This window comes from Falco cherrug, chromosome 8, assembly GCF_023634085.1.
Source record: "Falco cherrug isolate bFalChe1 chromosome 8, bFalChe1.pri, whole genome shotgun sequence".
Classification (NCBI taxonomy): Eukaryota; Metazoa; Chordata; class Aves; order Falconiformes; family Falconidae; genus Falco; species Falco cherrug.
The window spans coordinates 14,209,771-14,226,137 of NC_073704.1; the positions used below are offsets into that span (position 1 = coordinate 14,209,771).

Sequence of the window (16,367 nt, forward strand, 5' to 3'; positions counted from 1 at the left end):
CATACATGCAGAAAGCTGTACAAACGTGATCAGCCTGGACAGGTGACTTCTCCAAAGTTTTGACTTCAGAACATTACCACTTGTTAGCAGGACACAGTCTCTAATGTATTTAGAAAAATTAACAATTGGAAGAGATTATCCACATTTTTTTTGGTCTTTTTGCATAAATCAAAACTTGTCATCCTGATAATATATCAATAAAAGAACTTAAAGATATTAATTCTACTAGTTCTATGGAGGGTTAACCAAAGAAGATCCAGTGAAATTCAAAAATAAATTATTATGCCTGACTTGTCCATAAAAACACCCTCTAAAAATCAATTCATCCAGCTAATACAAACTTCAGAGAATAGTTTAGTAGTTGTTATGTCACCTAGCAGACCATTCTTCCATATGAACACGGGTGTATACATTACATTAAATTTGAAGAATACCAAATCATGTTTTAAAAGCAATACTACCCCCAAGATGGATGTCCATGTAGTTTGAATGTTACTTGCAGCAAGGCTGAAAGGCTGCACAGCGAAGCTGCACTATGAGCTATGCACAAGAACTATGTCAACTTACTAACTGCAACTTCAGCAGTGGTCACCTAACAGGCGTTTGAAATGTGCAGGTCAGATCCTCTGTTTGAGGACTGGCCTTGGAGGCATCAACAAAAGAGACTTACACTTCCTTGGTATCATCGCTTTGGGAGAATCATGCTAGTGCTTGTTTCCACTGCTCACAGGTCATCTGAGCATTGCAAAGTTGATACAACTGACAATTTTACTTCTTGCCATAAGACTCTGAATAGCAGGACTGCAACTGACAGATCTGTCAAAATAATTCTACTTTTCCGTGATAAAGCTATGCCAAGGTAGAAGACACATGGCAGCTTTCCATCAACACATCCAATCTCAAGTGCAACACTGTTTTAGAAAAAACAGCGAAGAAAAAACTTCTTCCAACAAGAAGCAACTATAAAAGGAACAGAAGCATTTTTAAAAGAATATCTGAAAACCCTTTTTAGTTGCAACTTCAAAATTTACCATTGTCAGAATTCTTTTCTATTTGTACAATATGGAAACGCCTCCACTTTTTAACAAGCTATAGTATTGTTCACAATTGACTTTATTAAGTAAGCAAGGGATCTGCAAAGAAACATCCTTTAACTTTTTTTTAAAATACTTTTTAATTTAATTTGAAACAGTCCTTGGTCATAAAAAAAGCCCACCACTGCTTGAAGCTTGAACTAACACTTGTGAAGAAAGGCATGCTGCTTCAGACTATTGGGATCCAGACTCTGAAATCTCCTGGTATTTGAGCATTTCTGTGTAAACATGCAAATTATTAATTTCTATGCTTTGAAAGAATTGAAGCAATTTAAGTGTTCCCAAGCTGTATAATTAAAATAGTTATTTTTCCAGGTTTCCTCCTGCCTTTTTTTAAAATGGAAAAAATTTAGCTTACCATCTGTTTGAGACTTGCTCAGGAAAATTGTGCTTGCTCTGGGATGATCAGATGGATTAGATTCCAAGGCTAAATCTGAAACAGAAAGGACAAAAAAAGGAGACACCTTTAACAGAAGATGATTACTTGATTACTGCAACAATTCCCACCCAGCCTTAACAAGCTCAAGCACAGTGATGGAGACAAGACCAGAATGGGCTGCCTCTCTAAACCAAACCCTTACTTTTGCCATGATAAATAAAAACCTGACATCTTCCTTTCTGGGAAAAAAAAAAACCAAACACAAAAACAAACAAACAAACAAAAAAAGCCTGTGGACTTATTCCTATTGCCATGAAGCTCTGAAGTAGCTTATAGTTTCCATCAACACAAAATCTGGAAAAGGAGATCTTAGAAAACAAAAAACATCTTCAAAAGTCAGTACACACTCCTGCATGCTAGGGTAGCTGGATGTGGAGCCTGTGCTCAGCAGAGGGCAGAAAGCTAGAACTTTATCAAGAGCATAATTTAAAACAAAACAAAACAAAAACACACAGACAGAAAGAAAAAAAAAGAAGAAAAAAAGAGGACGCTGCTGATCTTTCACTCTATGCTTTAGGTACCCAATATGGCAGGAAACAATCTCTGCGGTCTTATAAAAGGACCTAATAAGTAACTTTTACAGTGCTGATAAATACCAAAACATGGGTCTTACACTATTCTATTATTTTGGAATTTCAAGAAAAACTCTCTACAACTAGTATGTAATTATTGAAGAACAAAATGACTGCTTTAATCCTTTGCCACAATGAACAAGTGATGACATTAATGAGGATGTTATTACCCCCTTAGATTAAGATGGGACTGATTACTAAAAAGTTTGTTGATGAAACTGTAAACATCACGATGAAATTTTGAGCTGCATTAGCTCTGACAGAAGAAACAGCTGTTCTGAGGAAGTCACACTACAGACACACTGACTTAAGCAAACTTATGAACAGAATAATCTGTGATCCTGTACATCCTGGAAAGAGCAAATTTGCATTCTGATCTTCCTGCGTGCTACTTACGCCACGCTAACCACAAAAGCATGCAAGCTCACAAACTTGCACATTAGTGTTTAAGGTGCTACAGCAATGCAATTGCCACACCCTTAAGAATCACCATCAACTTTTAATTAAAACAAAACAAAACCCCACAAACTTAAGAGAATTTTATGCACTCAACCAATAGAACTCTGGTTAAATAGTAGCCGAAGTACGCACAAACTGTCTTGGTGCTGGAAATCTTAACTATGCAAATGTTTTGTGCTGCACCTAACTCACAGTACAGCCACAGCCCTCATGCGTTGGCGAGTGGACGTAATTGCAGAAGTGTGTGTGTCCCCAAGACGTCCCATTCCAGATTCCCACTGGTACACAACACTGGTATCCAGACCTCTGTTTTCCAAGTACTTGGTGTACAACATAACTGGCCTTAGACAAACGCTACTGCTCAAACACTGGTCCAGGATGCAGAACACTGTAATTTTGAATCTGTACTGTGTAAGGTAGCCAACATCTATCTAGAAAAACCGTTCAGTTGTTCACGTTTGCCCCCTCTCAAAAACGGCCAGTCAGCTATGAAAGCAGACCATCTCAAGCAGTTTTTAAAAGCTAACCTACAAAACCAGTATTTCTGTTTTCACCTTACCGTGCTCATTCATGGTACACAGTGAACAGATACCTGAATTTAATCATGTAGTTCTAGTCTGAGTAGTCCTGGTTTAGAAACCCTAGAATGGAATTCGTGTTACAGCTCATACCTGAGGTACCACGAAGACGCATTTGATTCTGGAAAAAAACAAATCAGCATGCAGTAGTATGCCATACTGGCACATTTTAAATATTTGTATAAATATTTATATATTGTATAAATATTGTACAAACGTATATAAATATGTTTGTAACATCTCAACAAAATAGTGTTAACTGTTGTTTCAAATTTGTCCACAATGTTGACAAGTTCTGATTTAGCAAAAAAAACACCAACCAAACCACCCAACAAACTTTGACAAAGACCAAGGAATTCACTAATAATGGCAAATATTAAACAACTTTTTAGATTTGAGAAAGGAGTGATTAAGAAATGGCAATATTTTACTGGTCTGACAAATAAGTACATCAACAGGCAGAACAAGACTAAAATATGCAGATCTAAAATAGTGACTAGCAAGTTAGGATGCAAACAGAGCAAACTACTCAGAATTTATTCACTTACAGTTCAGCAGCAACTTTTAGAACGAGTCAGTCAGGTTAGAAGTGACCTCAGGAAGCCTCCCATACAACCTCTTCTCTGAAAACAGGGTCAGCTATGAGGTATAATTACGCTGCTGAAGGCTTTATCCAGCCGAGTCTTTAAAACCTCCAATAAGGGTCCACAGAACCCGATCACCTTTCCCACCGAGGGGGGACTAATGCCTACGAGGCTACGGGGCTTGCTCCGTAGGGAAGAGCATGTAGGCCTGTAGGAGACTTGTCTGATATTCAGGGGGAGGCAGCACGGGCAAAGACAAGCACAGGCCAACAGAAGGAAAGGGGCTGCTGACTTCATTAACTCCTAACACAGCGCTTTCCGTTTCTCCTTGTTCGATTTCATTGGGTTCCTGTTGGCCCAGTCCTCCAGCCCACCTAGGCCCCCCTGGACAAGCAGTCTCCAGCGTACTGACTGTTGCCCTGTTGGGTGTCATCTGCAATTTGGGCACACTCCATTGCCTCCTCCAGGTCACCGACAAATTAACGTTAGACAGGTGCTTTTCTCCCCAAGGAAGAGACAGTACGGGATAATGCCCATCCTGCCCTCACCCTCTAAAAAAAAAATAAAATACACCAAAATCTTGACTTCCCCAAGGTTTTGATTTACTTTGCAATGATATGACTTGCTAAAGCTCACTTCTTATAGTTTCTGCCTTTTCTTGTGCTCTGCTAGTCCCTATATCCACGCTGCTTAGACATTCGAAATCAGGTCTAGGGCTAAAAGCACTACAAGAGTTAAAACACCTGCACTGCAAATGCAGCCAACTCTCACCCCAGACAAGAAGGGTCTAAGACCTGCAGCACTGCAGGATGCACAAAGGCACACAATACTGACATGGCCACGCAAGTCAAACTTGTCCCCCTGAACCCAAGTAGACCCACACATCTGAGGAGAGGAAAAACAGTGAAGTCCACAGTGCCTCTGCCAGACACAAGATGCTTTCTGCTGGACAAAGTCCCGTGTATCAGTACTCATAGCACACTAATCCACAGATTATACAACCAGAGTTACGGTACTAATGAAGTCTAAGACACATTGTGCAGGCCCCAGTAAAAAACCCCACAAAAAGTGATCAAGACTAATTGTAGCTAGGTTTCTTATCCCAGAATAACGTGGCATTAGCAGAAACAGTACATCTGCTTTTGTCTTGCAAGACACTGCAAGGAAAGAAAGATGCATTTAGTAGCCCACTTCACTGTAGCTTTCCTCTTCTAAGCAGCCAGAGAATTTTAACCGTCTCTTCTGTGCTGTTCTCCCTGGACAATGCTTTTTCCCAAGCAATGGAAAAATCAGTCACACAATTTGCTCTTTCTAAACTGCCAGCATTGCTCATGAAATACCAAAAAGCAGCAGCAATACAGCTAATGAAGGAAGCATAAGGCAAGAGGCAGGTAAGGACGTGAAAAGAGGCAAAATGTGACGGGAAACACAGCTAAAGGAAAGCCAGCGGAAGAGATAAATCTGCCTGCAAACAATCTGACTCACAACCAAGCATAACTCTTAATACTTCATCCTGGTAGAACTTGTAAGTCCAAACCCAAGATACCTAGCCCTGAAAATAAGGGTCTTGATTAGGATCTACATCACAAGATGCATGACAAAAAGCTCAAGCTTCACAGAAAGTTAACAGAAAAAGAAAGAAACATGATATGCCACAAGATGAACGAAATAACGAGAATTAAAACATGCAGAAACAAGAATGAGAAATGAGAGAAGCAACAAGAAGATACAAAGAGCAAGAAAACAACTCCAAAAGATTTTTGTTCTAGAGGCTATTGACTCAATAGAAGTCAAAACACTTTTTCTGTTGGACCCTCACACTTAGTGATGAAGAGGTGAGAAGGGAAGATTTCCATCAGAAATTAAGCCTGCGGGAACAGCGCAGTAACACTGCCACGCTACAACAGCCCTCCACCTCTCCGAGAGCTACATATTAAACACAGCTTTTCCCTTTATTTCGCTGCATCTCTCAGTGCCGTTTACTCACGTGGCACTACCAAGCTTGTCTGATCAACCCTGTCTCCAACTGGAGCACAGAGAAGCCTGAACTTGCTTCCCCCTCTCAGCATTCTCATTTTAAAGAATCCCTTGCAGCTTGCTTGCCCTTCAGACAATCTCAGCTACCTCTGCTACTGCTGTGTGCTCAGCGCGCTGGTAAGAGCATGTGGTCCCCCACAGGGCAGATCACATTACTTCTAAAAGCAAACCTCTGCCCCTAGCTCAAGCTCTTACGTCCTTCCCTCAACACAAAATCCGCATTAAGACTTTACTTTTATTCATCTATGCCATATAAGAATGCGTGTGGGTATTATGCATTTATAATGCTACCTATTTATCTACTGTTTTACACCCCTCCACGAGTGATTTCTAACGATTAAGAACACATGTTACACACTGCATCACACTACATATATCATTTCACGAATAAAGCTGACAGTCAAAGATGTCACTGTTATTAAGTAGCAGCCCTTTGAAAACTTCACTACTTTAGAACACTCTGTTATTGCGGTCCCTTTGTTCATTTTAGCCACATCCTCTGCTTTACTAGACAGCAGTAACATTTGGATACACCACATATTTAAAGCATTAAAACATTATATCATCTCTTTGCCATAAATAGTTTCTTCCCTTCCTCACTGGGTTGCCAGCTTTGATTAATGTTTGAGTCTCCCTTGTATTTCATTAGCTTACAGTGTGGAAGACGCAAGTTGCTTAAAAGCTCCCAATAAAGATTTAAAAATTAAAAGAAATTAGACTAACAAATTTGCCAATGCATTTCAGAAATGTTATTCCTAACAATAACTTCATATAAAATTATTTGTCCTTTAAATTATGCTATCCTATTTCTACTACCAAAAACTTTCCTAAAAGTTACAACTCTGGTTTCTAAATTCAACCTGCTTCACTTCCTCCTCACCAGCCACAGTGAGCGCACCACAGCACCCAGCACACAGGTTGTTCTCCATTTGCCTTCTCCTGTTATGTCCCCAGTTACACACGGGTTAGTCTATCCTTTAAACACACCATGGGTGGCTCCCTCCCCAAATTTGGACAGAATGAAAGAACTTTGATCTCCTGATTATTCACCTTTAACAATTTACATCTCTTCCATAACGGGATGGACTCAAAAGATACAAAACTTGCTCCGTTTTCCTAACTAAAACAAGCAAATTTGAATACATAAAGGTGTATAAATATATACCTATATATACACATAATTAAGTGCTTTCAAACACAACCAGTTCTCAGAAAGGAACCCTATTTTGAGGGAGAATCTTGGTGAAAAGTGTCTTGACCAACACTTGCATATGCATAGGCCCCTTAAAAACACTCCTAGCTCCACAGGGGAAATGAACTCTTTATACAGAGAGAAAACCAACTAAACCCAGCCCACACAGGTGGCCTTTGTTCACACAAAGAGGGACTGTTTAGGTTGAAAGAGACCTCTTGAGATCACCTAAATCCAACCCCTGCTCCAGCAGGGCCAGCTAGCGCAGTGTGTCCAGGACTCTCTCCGTCAGGTTTTGACTGTCTCCTCAGACAGAGACTTCACAAGCTCTGTGGGTGGGCAACCTGTGCCAGTGTTTGACCACTCTCATTGTTAAATGATTATTTCTAAAGATCGTGACTTTACACAATACACACAGAAAGCTAGTTAAGATCTGTCAGTTGTTCTTTATAGCGCTACTTTGAGAACACAGCAATATCATTACCAATACCTGGCACGTATCTAAGCGGACTATGATGTTTCAGAAGGCTGCAGAAATTACTTCAATATACAACAAGCTCTCTTAATTAAGAGGGAATTATTTGTTCTTTTACACCACACTCCTAAGTTGTGCTGGTGCAACAAGAAACTGACACAGTAAGCATTTCAGATAGAAAGCAGAAGTGTAAACCATCTATTAAATACTGTGGGCTAGACAGGGTTTAAGTTCTATATTAATTTCTACAGTTTAGGAAAATCAATACAATATTAGTGTTCTTGCATTTCTTAAAAGTGTAGGAGAATCCACACCACTATCATTGACCTCCACAACAAATCCCAACATGATCTTGTTGCACTTGGTTCACAGGCCCTGTTGGGGAAACACGACAGATCTGTTCCACCGCACACAACAGCTAGCCTTTTTGGGACTGAACAAGGTCAAGTGGGCTTCTGTGGCTTTCATGATGTACCTGCCAGGGTTAGAATCCCTTCTACACATTTTAGCTAGACTGAACAGCAGGATGTCAGGAGTGCCCCAAATTCCACAGTGAAGGCAAGGACCAGTTATAAGGGAAGAGAACTAGGTGCCCCTACAATTTTATCTTGGAACTAGAAGGAAAACAGCAGTTCACAAGATAGACTTTTAAAGTAACAAACGTTTCTGTGCTGCATTTAACATAGGACCTTTTAAAAAGGTAAGAGAAAGAACTGGTCCCATGCTGTCCACTTTTTATTCCCCACATAGACCTTCACACAGAACACAATTCACTACCATCAGAAGCTAAAGCAGAACTCCACGGCTCTAATTTTTTAGTTAAGCCAAAAAAAAATTTTCTAACACGTTACATATCAACCAAATCTTATAATCCCAGATCAATGCTGATAACTGCAAGTGTAAGGAAAGCCTTTCCCATAACTCCTCACATGCGCTCTGCCTTACTTATCACAAGACATGGTTCAGAAAGAAAAACAGGCGAGTACCATAAATTTCAGTCTCATCTAGTGTCTGCAGGTAACCAAAATAAGATGCACTGTACTGTGTGCAAGGTGTCATATGCCACCTGATGGGATGGCATATGTTGTGGTTTTTCTGCTCTTCCAATTGTTTGCATTAATGCAAACTTGAAATCAAGTTTGAGCTTTTATGAAAGTTAACAGTGTCATCAAGTTTTGTGCCATTTTAGGCATAAGTTCAAACACAGTGGCTTTGTGTGTTCCCAGCTTACCTGCAGTTTGTTCTATAAAAGAAAAATAACTATCTGCATAACAAAACATGTTCAACCGTTTTAAAGATTTTTTTTTTTTATGTCTTTGAGAGACAATAATTAGAGTCTGCTTGGCATGTTTGATGACTTTTCACACTGGAAAAAACCCAACCACCATGTTTGATTCCTGCAATGATGCAAGACCCTTTCAGAACTCCAAGTTGTGTTCTGTTGCTCCAGAAGCAAAGCCGCTTTTTATTTATTTATTTATTTTTTTAAAAACGACACAGCTCAAACATGCAGAACGCTACCTGGTTGACAGTGGGATTTTTGTGTAAGTTGTTAAGGTAACCCTGATATTTGCATCACCTGCAAGTATGATCTTCAGTTTTACTCATCTGGCTTTACTACACATTTAAATAAATAGTGCCAAGCTTTTTAAGCCAGTTGCGTACTTGTTTGTCCCTTCAAGTCAAAACATTGAGAGTTTTCCTCTTTAAACATTACTTTTCTAGTGAGTGAAATAAAAGTGGGCATTCAAACTCCAGCTGTAATGAAGAAAACCCAAAGAGAACAGAAATCTCAAGATGAGCTAATTGGCAAGGATCTACAGATCCACGGCTGGGGTTCTTAATGTTTGGTAGAATTTTCCTCCTGCATCTCAGAGTCACTTCTTCCTGTATGTGGAAGAAATGTTGTTAGAAACCTTCATTTAATATGTAATGCAAATCTGGGAGGAGTAGGTTTTTGTGTTTTGTTGGCTTGTGCAAGAGTTTGTTCCCCTGTTAGTCAGCTTTTCAGTATGACCTCACCGCCCTGATCACACTCGAGAGCAGATACTTCTAGCCACAAAAATTCTATTGCTTTACAACATCTACCCTGACAGGTAGGGGAGGGAAGAGCAATTCTCCTAAAGCAAGCCAGAAAAGGAAAGGACCCTAGAGATAAGTTACATGGAAACAGTAAAAAAAAAAAAAAAAAAAAAGTCAAGATGAAAAAATTCAGTTTCCTTAGTTCCACAAGTTTCATCAAACCGCTCAGGTTAGCCATATTATTTCCTTTCAGTTATTTCCCATTTTATGAAAATCTCACAGTTGTCATAGCTGTTGTACCGGACGTCTGAAGAAACACTCACCAAAACAAATCTGTTTCCCTCCATGTGAGCTTCATGTATATATGTTCCATATCAACTGTTCTTAAAAACCCAAGGCTTACACAAACTTGCTCACTGCAGAAGTCTCCAAAATCCAGTGAAGAGAGAAAAGGATAGAGGATTCCCTAGCTGTCAGCAGTACCCAAGCATAAGAACAGAAATACAGATATTATACTATGGCAATGATTTCTTTTATTTCCACTTCCCAAATTTTTAGATCAATTTCATCATTGTTTCTAAACGACTTAGTGATTCTGTCATTTCCACTACAGGCACTTCGAAGATCATTTCATAAAGGCCCTGACACTAGGCACCTTAAGCCAACAACATGGAAGAGTCAATTCCTTCACGTTTGGTCACGATCACGTATTATTTGTAGCTGCTACAAATACCTTTCTAATTCCTAGCCAGTTATAGGAAAAGAGATATTGAGAGTTCTGGGAAAGAGCAGCGAGGGTAAGTTCAGTGAGAGACTCTGCAAATACAAGGAAAAAAACGAGGAGGAGCACCAGAAAAGGGACATCAGTTGATTTTCACCCCCAATTTCATGTTTGACTAACTAGACTACGGTATTTGCCAGCCTATGCAGCCACAGATCTTCCAACAGAGAGGCACAAAAAACAGCATGAGATGGTTAAGCTTTTCCTGTGCTGAAAACCGTTGGCATCAAAAAGCTGACTCCTTGCATCAAAGTGTTAATCTATTATTATTATTATTTAACTTACTAACATTTTAACCAGGATTTTTTTTTAAAAAAAAAAACAAAAACGGGAGAAAAAACCACCTCCACCCACATGCCTGAAGTAAGCTGACATTATGTAAGAGAGGAGCAAATGAACAGTATTTAGACCTTCTGCAAGGAGGTTCGTAGACAACCAGCTGGTGAAATCAGATCACAAATACCTGTTTGTATTCAACACTGTTTAGTAACTGCGGCATGCAGGCAACTTGAAGCTTGCCCCTTTCAGCATGGCACAGCCTCTAGAGAGCCAGGGGGCTGCTGAAGAAAGAAAATCAGACACACAGGTGCTTGAAGAGTTATTCTAGACACTAGTCTGCCTGAGCCTGTTCAGGTAAATCTCACCGCATTCTCTATTAACTCTCCTCTTCAAAATCCCCTTCCATTTGGCCTCCCATCTACCCTCTGTGTGATGACTGTATCCCACCCAGCACCTCTCCTGATCCCATCTGCTGTTCTCTCTCATGCCTGATTGTCTCTTCCCTTGTCATTCTTCACCACCCACCCACCCTCAAGTTCTCCAGGTAAAGGTACCAGGTCATTTTGTCCCACCAGTTCAGCAGGTCAACAATTTTCCCCTTGGCTCATGTGAACCTGGCAAACCTCTGCCAAAACTGCTGAACTCAGTACACAACAGAGGTGGAGGGAGATAATGTTCTCAAGTACAAGCGAGAAAAATCTGCCAAGCGAGGCCTTGTTCTAGTTTTATCCAAGGATCAAAGAACTTATGAAAAATTAGATCTATGTTTAAACATCGGGATCTGGCAAGAAAGTGTCAGCCACAGGAAGTTCTCCCCCAAATAACTAAAAAAAAAAAAAAAAAAAAAATTAGAGTAAAAAAGAAGCCCAAAATAAAAATGAGCAAGCACTCATCGTGGGCGTGGGGGTGGGTGATGACTGGGACACACAACACCCAAACAAAAAATCCAAGGAAAAAACAACCCCATCTTCCCCCAGTAATCAACGCAGCCCATATGGCACATTAGGATCAAAGAGCTGCCATTTCTACAACTAGGTAGGAAAGCCTTTTTGGTCAATTCAAACTGCTTCAGACTACTGCTTGCATGCCGAGAGAAGAAACACAATGCTCAGCTAAGCAGTCAACTAGCAGCTTTAGGTTCATTTTAGCTTTCAATATTTAACATTAACAGTAGGCATGAACCTATGTGGAAGAAATTATCATTTTCAATGTTATGTTTATTCCCATTTACTTAATACAACCCGGCTTAGCATATCAAACCACAAATGCAGGCTTATTTCTCACTCTGAAAAAGCACGCACTGAACAGGTTATGGCTTAGGATCTTGAGAACCACAAAACACAAAGTCATCCTTTAAATTCCCTCTTAGCAGTGGATCTGACAATCCCTTCCCATTTGAATTAACTTTTGCTGAAACATTACACTTTCAGTTTCACAGCATGTTTTATCTCCATCCCACTTACCACTGCTTTTTTGTCTTACATAAACACCACTTCATAATCTCCCCATTTTAAGAAAGTGAGATTTTTCTGGTTTAATTCTGATCTGATACAGACAATCTAAGCAGTGCTGACCAGAAAGCAGTACCCCTGTTAAGTAGTGTGCTGGAGAAGCTATAGAATAATCCTCATCTAACAGCATAGACCTGCGAGAACCACATTCCACTTGCTACAAAAAAAGAGGAAGGCAAAACAATATGAACCACAAAGTTGGTAACTTCTGCGTTCCTGATACAACCTAAACATTCAATTTTAGCAAAACAAGTGCAAAAGTATTAAGATAGACTTAAGAACAACAAAAACACTTAGATAGAAATTTAAGGAATGGGGAGCATCTCCATCACATTTGGATGCTAGCTTTCTGATATATTTAGCTGTGTTCTTAGAAACTCCTAGAACTGAGCAGCATGGAACAAAAATAGCCAAGATGATCTTGACTTCCCCCCCCCCCCCCCCCCCCAGCTTTCTCTCTTTTCCCCCCTGCCAAAGCATTCAAGAAAAGGCCAGTCAGTAGATTCCCAGACTTCTGTTACTGACAAAACTGGCATCTTAGCTAACCTATGATATTACACATTAATAAATTTTGGAAGTAATATTTATCCCTCAAATGAAACTGCTGGACTACTTACCACTATAGCAACGAACTAATGCTCTGTAGTAGTCCCAGCACAGAAGCATGTAGGCTGCCTGCATGGTTTAGGTATGCTGACAGCCTTTATAACCTAGAGTTAAGAGGGGTAAGCATAGCTATCTGGTATATGCAAGTGCTGCGTTTACAGATTTATTATTTTCACGGAAGGTCTTAAACAGCAGTATCACTTAAAATTTCATTGTCGTATCTGTTTCATAACACTTGATTTCAGACTTCACAAATAATGCTTTACGTTTTGAAGTTAACTACTTTTTCAATCCTACCCAGGTAGTGCTTTATAATTTTCAAAAATGCACACGAGAAGTTTTACTTCTAATATTGACCATCCAGAGCTGCATCATCATAAAGATATCAAACCTCAATACTTTTTGCAGCCCCAGTCATACCAATCTGAAAACTTGGTATATAGACAAATAGCATCTATCATTTGTAGCAGACCTACTTCCGAGGGCACGCAACAGTGAACGACATACCACTGTAAAATGGATCTTTAAAATCACCTAATTATGCAATTCTAATTATTAGGATTACCTCCTGCCTCAAGACTAAAGTGTCCATAGCCACAAAAGTAACATTTGTTATAGACAGCTACCATCTTATCCTCAGACACTTTCACTCGTGTCTGCAAATTCAAAAAATTAAATACTTCCCTACTTCAAGGCCGGTTCCGACATTTGGATGAATTCACAATTAAGCCCAGTTACTTAGCACTGCTGACATGATCACATACTAAAGATCCAAACAAATACAACCCTTATTCCTGAGCAGATTTATTTAGCTTAGGCATTTTTCCTTGGCTTATTAGAAACTTTAGAGAGTTTAGCTCCTCCTCCCTTAACGAGTCTGGGAGAGCTGAGAGATTTCTGTATTATCTTCCCACAAACATTTTTATTTCTCCTAGTTGGCAAATATAATTTCTCCTACTGCAGAACTGCACAGTTGTCTCAAAGGAGATCCAAAGGGCTGGCTGTTCCATCTCGCTTCTGTAACAGCTGCACCATATGGTGCTGTGCAAAACCATGCAAGTTTAATAATTTCATTTCTGAAGGTTTCCCCACACTCTCCTGCAGCTAGTTTCTCGCTGACAGCCATTTTTTTTCCCTTAAGACGAGTACGGAGGGTCAGCGATAATTGTTACTGTGTGCACTGTACATAAAAGATGCCAGACAGTTTATCTTTTGTCGACTGAATGTATTTCATATAGGTGTGGTTATAATTAGGAGGAAGAATAGCAAGGCGTTTGTTAATTAAACTAAGTTTTGAACATCATAAGCTATTACCCCGTGCTGCATGCTTACGGTGTCAAGCGAACACCCAGAGCGGAGCACCCCTAACCTGGCAGACGTTGTCTCGGTAACCCTCACCGCAGCACAAACCTGCAAGCTCTTCCTAGGCATGCCTGGGAAGGAGACGCGTTACAGAGGGGTCCGTGACACCAGTGCTCCAGGTGTAACTGGAAGGAATCGGAACAGCAAACACCTACTTTCCCATGAGCTCAAGGAACGCAAATCAGGCACACGCCAAGAGCTACGCGAAGGGACCTCGGTGGAACGAGCCCGCAGCTATAACCCAACACCCTGCACTGGCAGATGACAAGTTACCCACGTCCAGCCACAATGATGTCATATGCACACGATCTTTGTAATTCCTAATTCCCCGATTCCCCACACACCCTCTTCCTTCCTCCTGTTCAACAGACTGGATATGCACCAGCTTCTGCGAACCGCCCGGACGCTACGACCGAGTCACGGCTCCATCGTTACGGAGAAACGCGCAGCCGGGCTCGCACCTCGGCCGGGCGCCCGGGGGCTCCCCCCGACCCCCCTCCGCAGCGGGCCGGGAGCGGCCAGCGGGGCACTCCCGGGCAGGGCACCCGGCCGCCCCCCCCCCGCCCTCGGCCGGTTACTCGTGAAGCGGCCGCGCCGGCCCCGCGGCTCGTCCCTCGGGGTGCCGGACCCCCGCCTGGCGGCGGCGCGGCCGCGGGGAGCCCGGGGCTGTCAGGGCCGTGAGAGCCGCGGGGAACTTTGCCGGGAGGCGGCAGGCCAGGCCCCCCGGGGCTCGCACGCTGCCCCCGCCGCCGGGACAAAGGGGGCGCGCTGCGGGCGGCGAGGCGCCGCGCCCCGGGTTGCCGGTCCCCCCCGCCCCCGGGCGCCCACCCGCCGCGGAGCGGGGCGGCGGCACCACGGAGGCAGCCGCCGGCGGGGCGGGGGTGCGGTGCCCGGCGCTCCCCGCCGCCCGCCCGCCGGGCCCCGGCGCTCGCCCCCCGCCGCCGCCGCTCACCATCCGGGAACTCCCGGTCGCTGATGTGCTGGAGGTGGGGGCCGCCGCCGCCGGGATCCGAGTCCCCCGACTCGGCCTCCGCCGATCCCGAGCCGGCGCCGCCGCCGCCCGCCGCCGGCTGGTACGCGTCCGCCCAGCGGTCGGGCCCCGGAGCTGCCCCGGCGCCGCCGCCGCGGGCCCGGCTGAGCTTGGGGCTGGCGTCCGGGGATACGCAGCAGGTGACGGTGTTGCCCATGGAGCCCGGAGCTCCCCCGCCGGGCCCCGGCTACGCGGCTGCCGGGCTGGGGCGGGGGAGGGGGAGCCGAGGCGCCGGGCGGAGGGCGGGAGGGAGGGACGGAGGGCGGGAGGAGGGCGGGGCGCGCCTCAGCGCCGCATCACCGTCTGCCTCCGCCTCCGCCCCGGCCGGGCGCGGCCCCCGCCCGCCCCAACGGCCGCGCGAGCCCCGCCGCCGCCTCCTGCGCGCGGCGAGCAACGGACCTCGCGCGAGCGGGCCCCTTCCCCCGGGCCGGGGGAGGGGCGGGGGGAGGGGCGGCTCCGCCTCGCTCCCACCCAATCGCCTCCCGCCGGGACGCCGCGTGACGCGGCTCCGCCAATGGGCGCGGGGATCGTCACGCGGCGCCCGCCGCGCCCTTCCGGGCCCGCCCCTATCCTGCCCCGTGCGCACACGCACACGCAGCGCCGGCCGCGCCCCCGCCCCGCCCCCTGGCGGGGCCACGCGCCTGCCCCGCCCGCGGCGCGCCTGGCTCCCGCGGCCCGGCCGCGCACGTGCTGCCGGTGCGCCGCCGCCGCCGCCGTAGTTGTAATAGTGCGATCGTAAAAAACCGACTGTGCAGTGACAGAAAGCAATAAATCGAGTAACCGGGTAATAGGCTCATGTATTAGCCAATGGCAGTGTTGTCTCACCTTACCGGGGGTTTGAAAGGCCGCTGGGCGCTTGGCTGGGCCGGCGGTCACAGCGGCCGCCCAGGACCCCTGTGGCCGGTGCTGGTGACTTTGCAGTGAGGTCCCTCGAGCAGCTGGGAGCAAGCGAGGCCGTGTCCAGCTGCTGGCTGACAGCCTGCCGCTCGCCGTGGTGCAGGGCCGGTGCGCGTGGCCGGGCAGGAAGCGTTACACGTGGCCGCCGGCATCCCCAGGGGTTCTGCCTCGCTGTGTTGGAGGTCTGCGGCAGCTGTGTGTTCCCATGGTGTGTGTGCCTCAGCTACCTGCGAGGCTTCTCAGAGGGCTGGAACGCGCAAACACACTCCAGGGAACGATGGATTAGGGGGCAAGGCACCCACAGCAACCAGGGGCCCCGATAAGAACGAGCGTACCCCGTCCTGCGGTGGGTCGTCACCTCACCGCCCCTACAGAACTTCAGCCCTGGCCCCTGATGAGAAGACGGCTCTGCAGAAACCTTAAGAACATACAGAAGTATTACTGAAGGC

The 16,367-nt window shown here is 44.6% G+C and overlaps 1 protein-coding gene across 1 annotated transcript in view; it reads right to left on the minus strand.

Annotated features, from left to right (window-relative positions):
• Positions 1-15,444, minus strand: part of CCNYL1 (cyclin Y like 1) — a 34,341-nt gene extending 18,897 nt beyond the window's left edge. Inside the window, exons 1-2 of the mRNA XM_055719413.1 lie at positions 14,944-15,444; positions 1,453-1,527 (exon numbers count right to left, since the gene is read on the minus strand). Coding sequence (XP_055575388.1) covers positions 1,453-1,527; positions 14,944-15,178 — 310 coding nt within the window. The 5' untranslated portion in view covers positions 15,179-15,444. The remainder of the gene's footprint in view (positions 1-1,452; positions 1,528-14,943) is intronic.
• Positions 15,445-16,367: the final 923 nt, after the last annotated feature.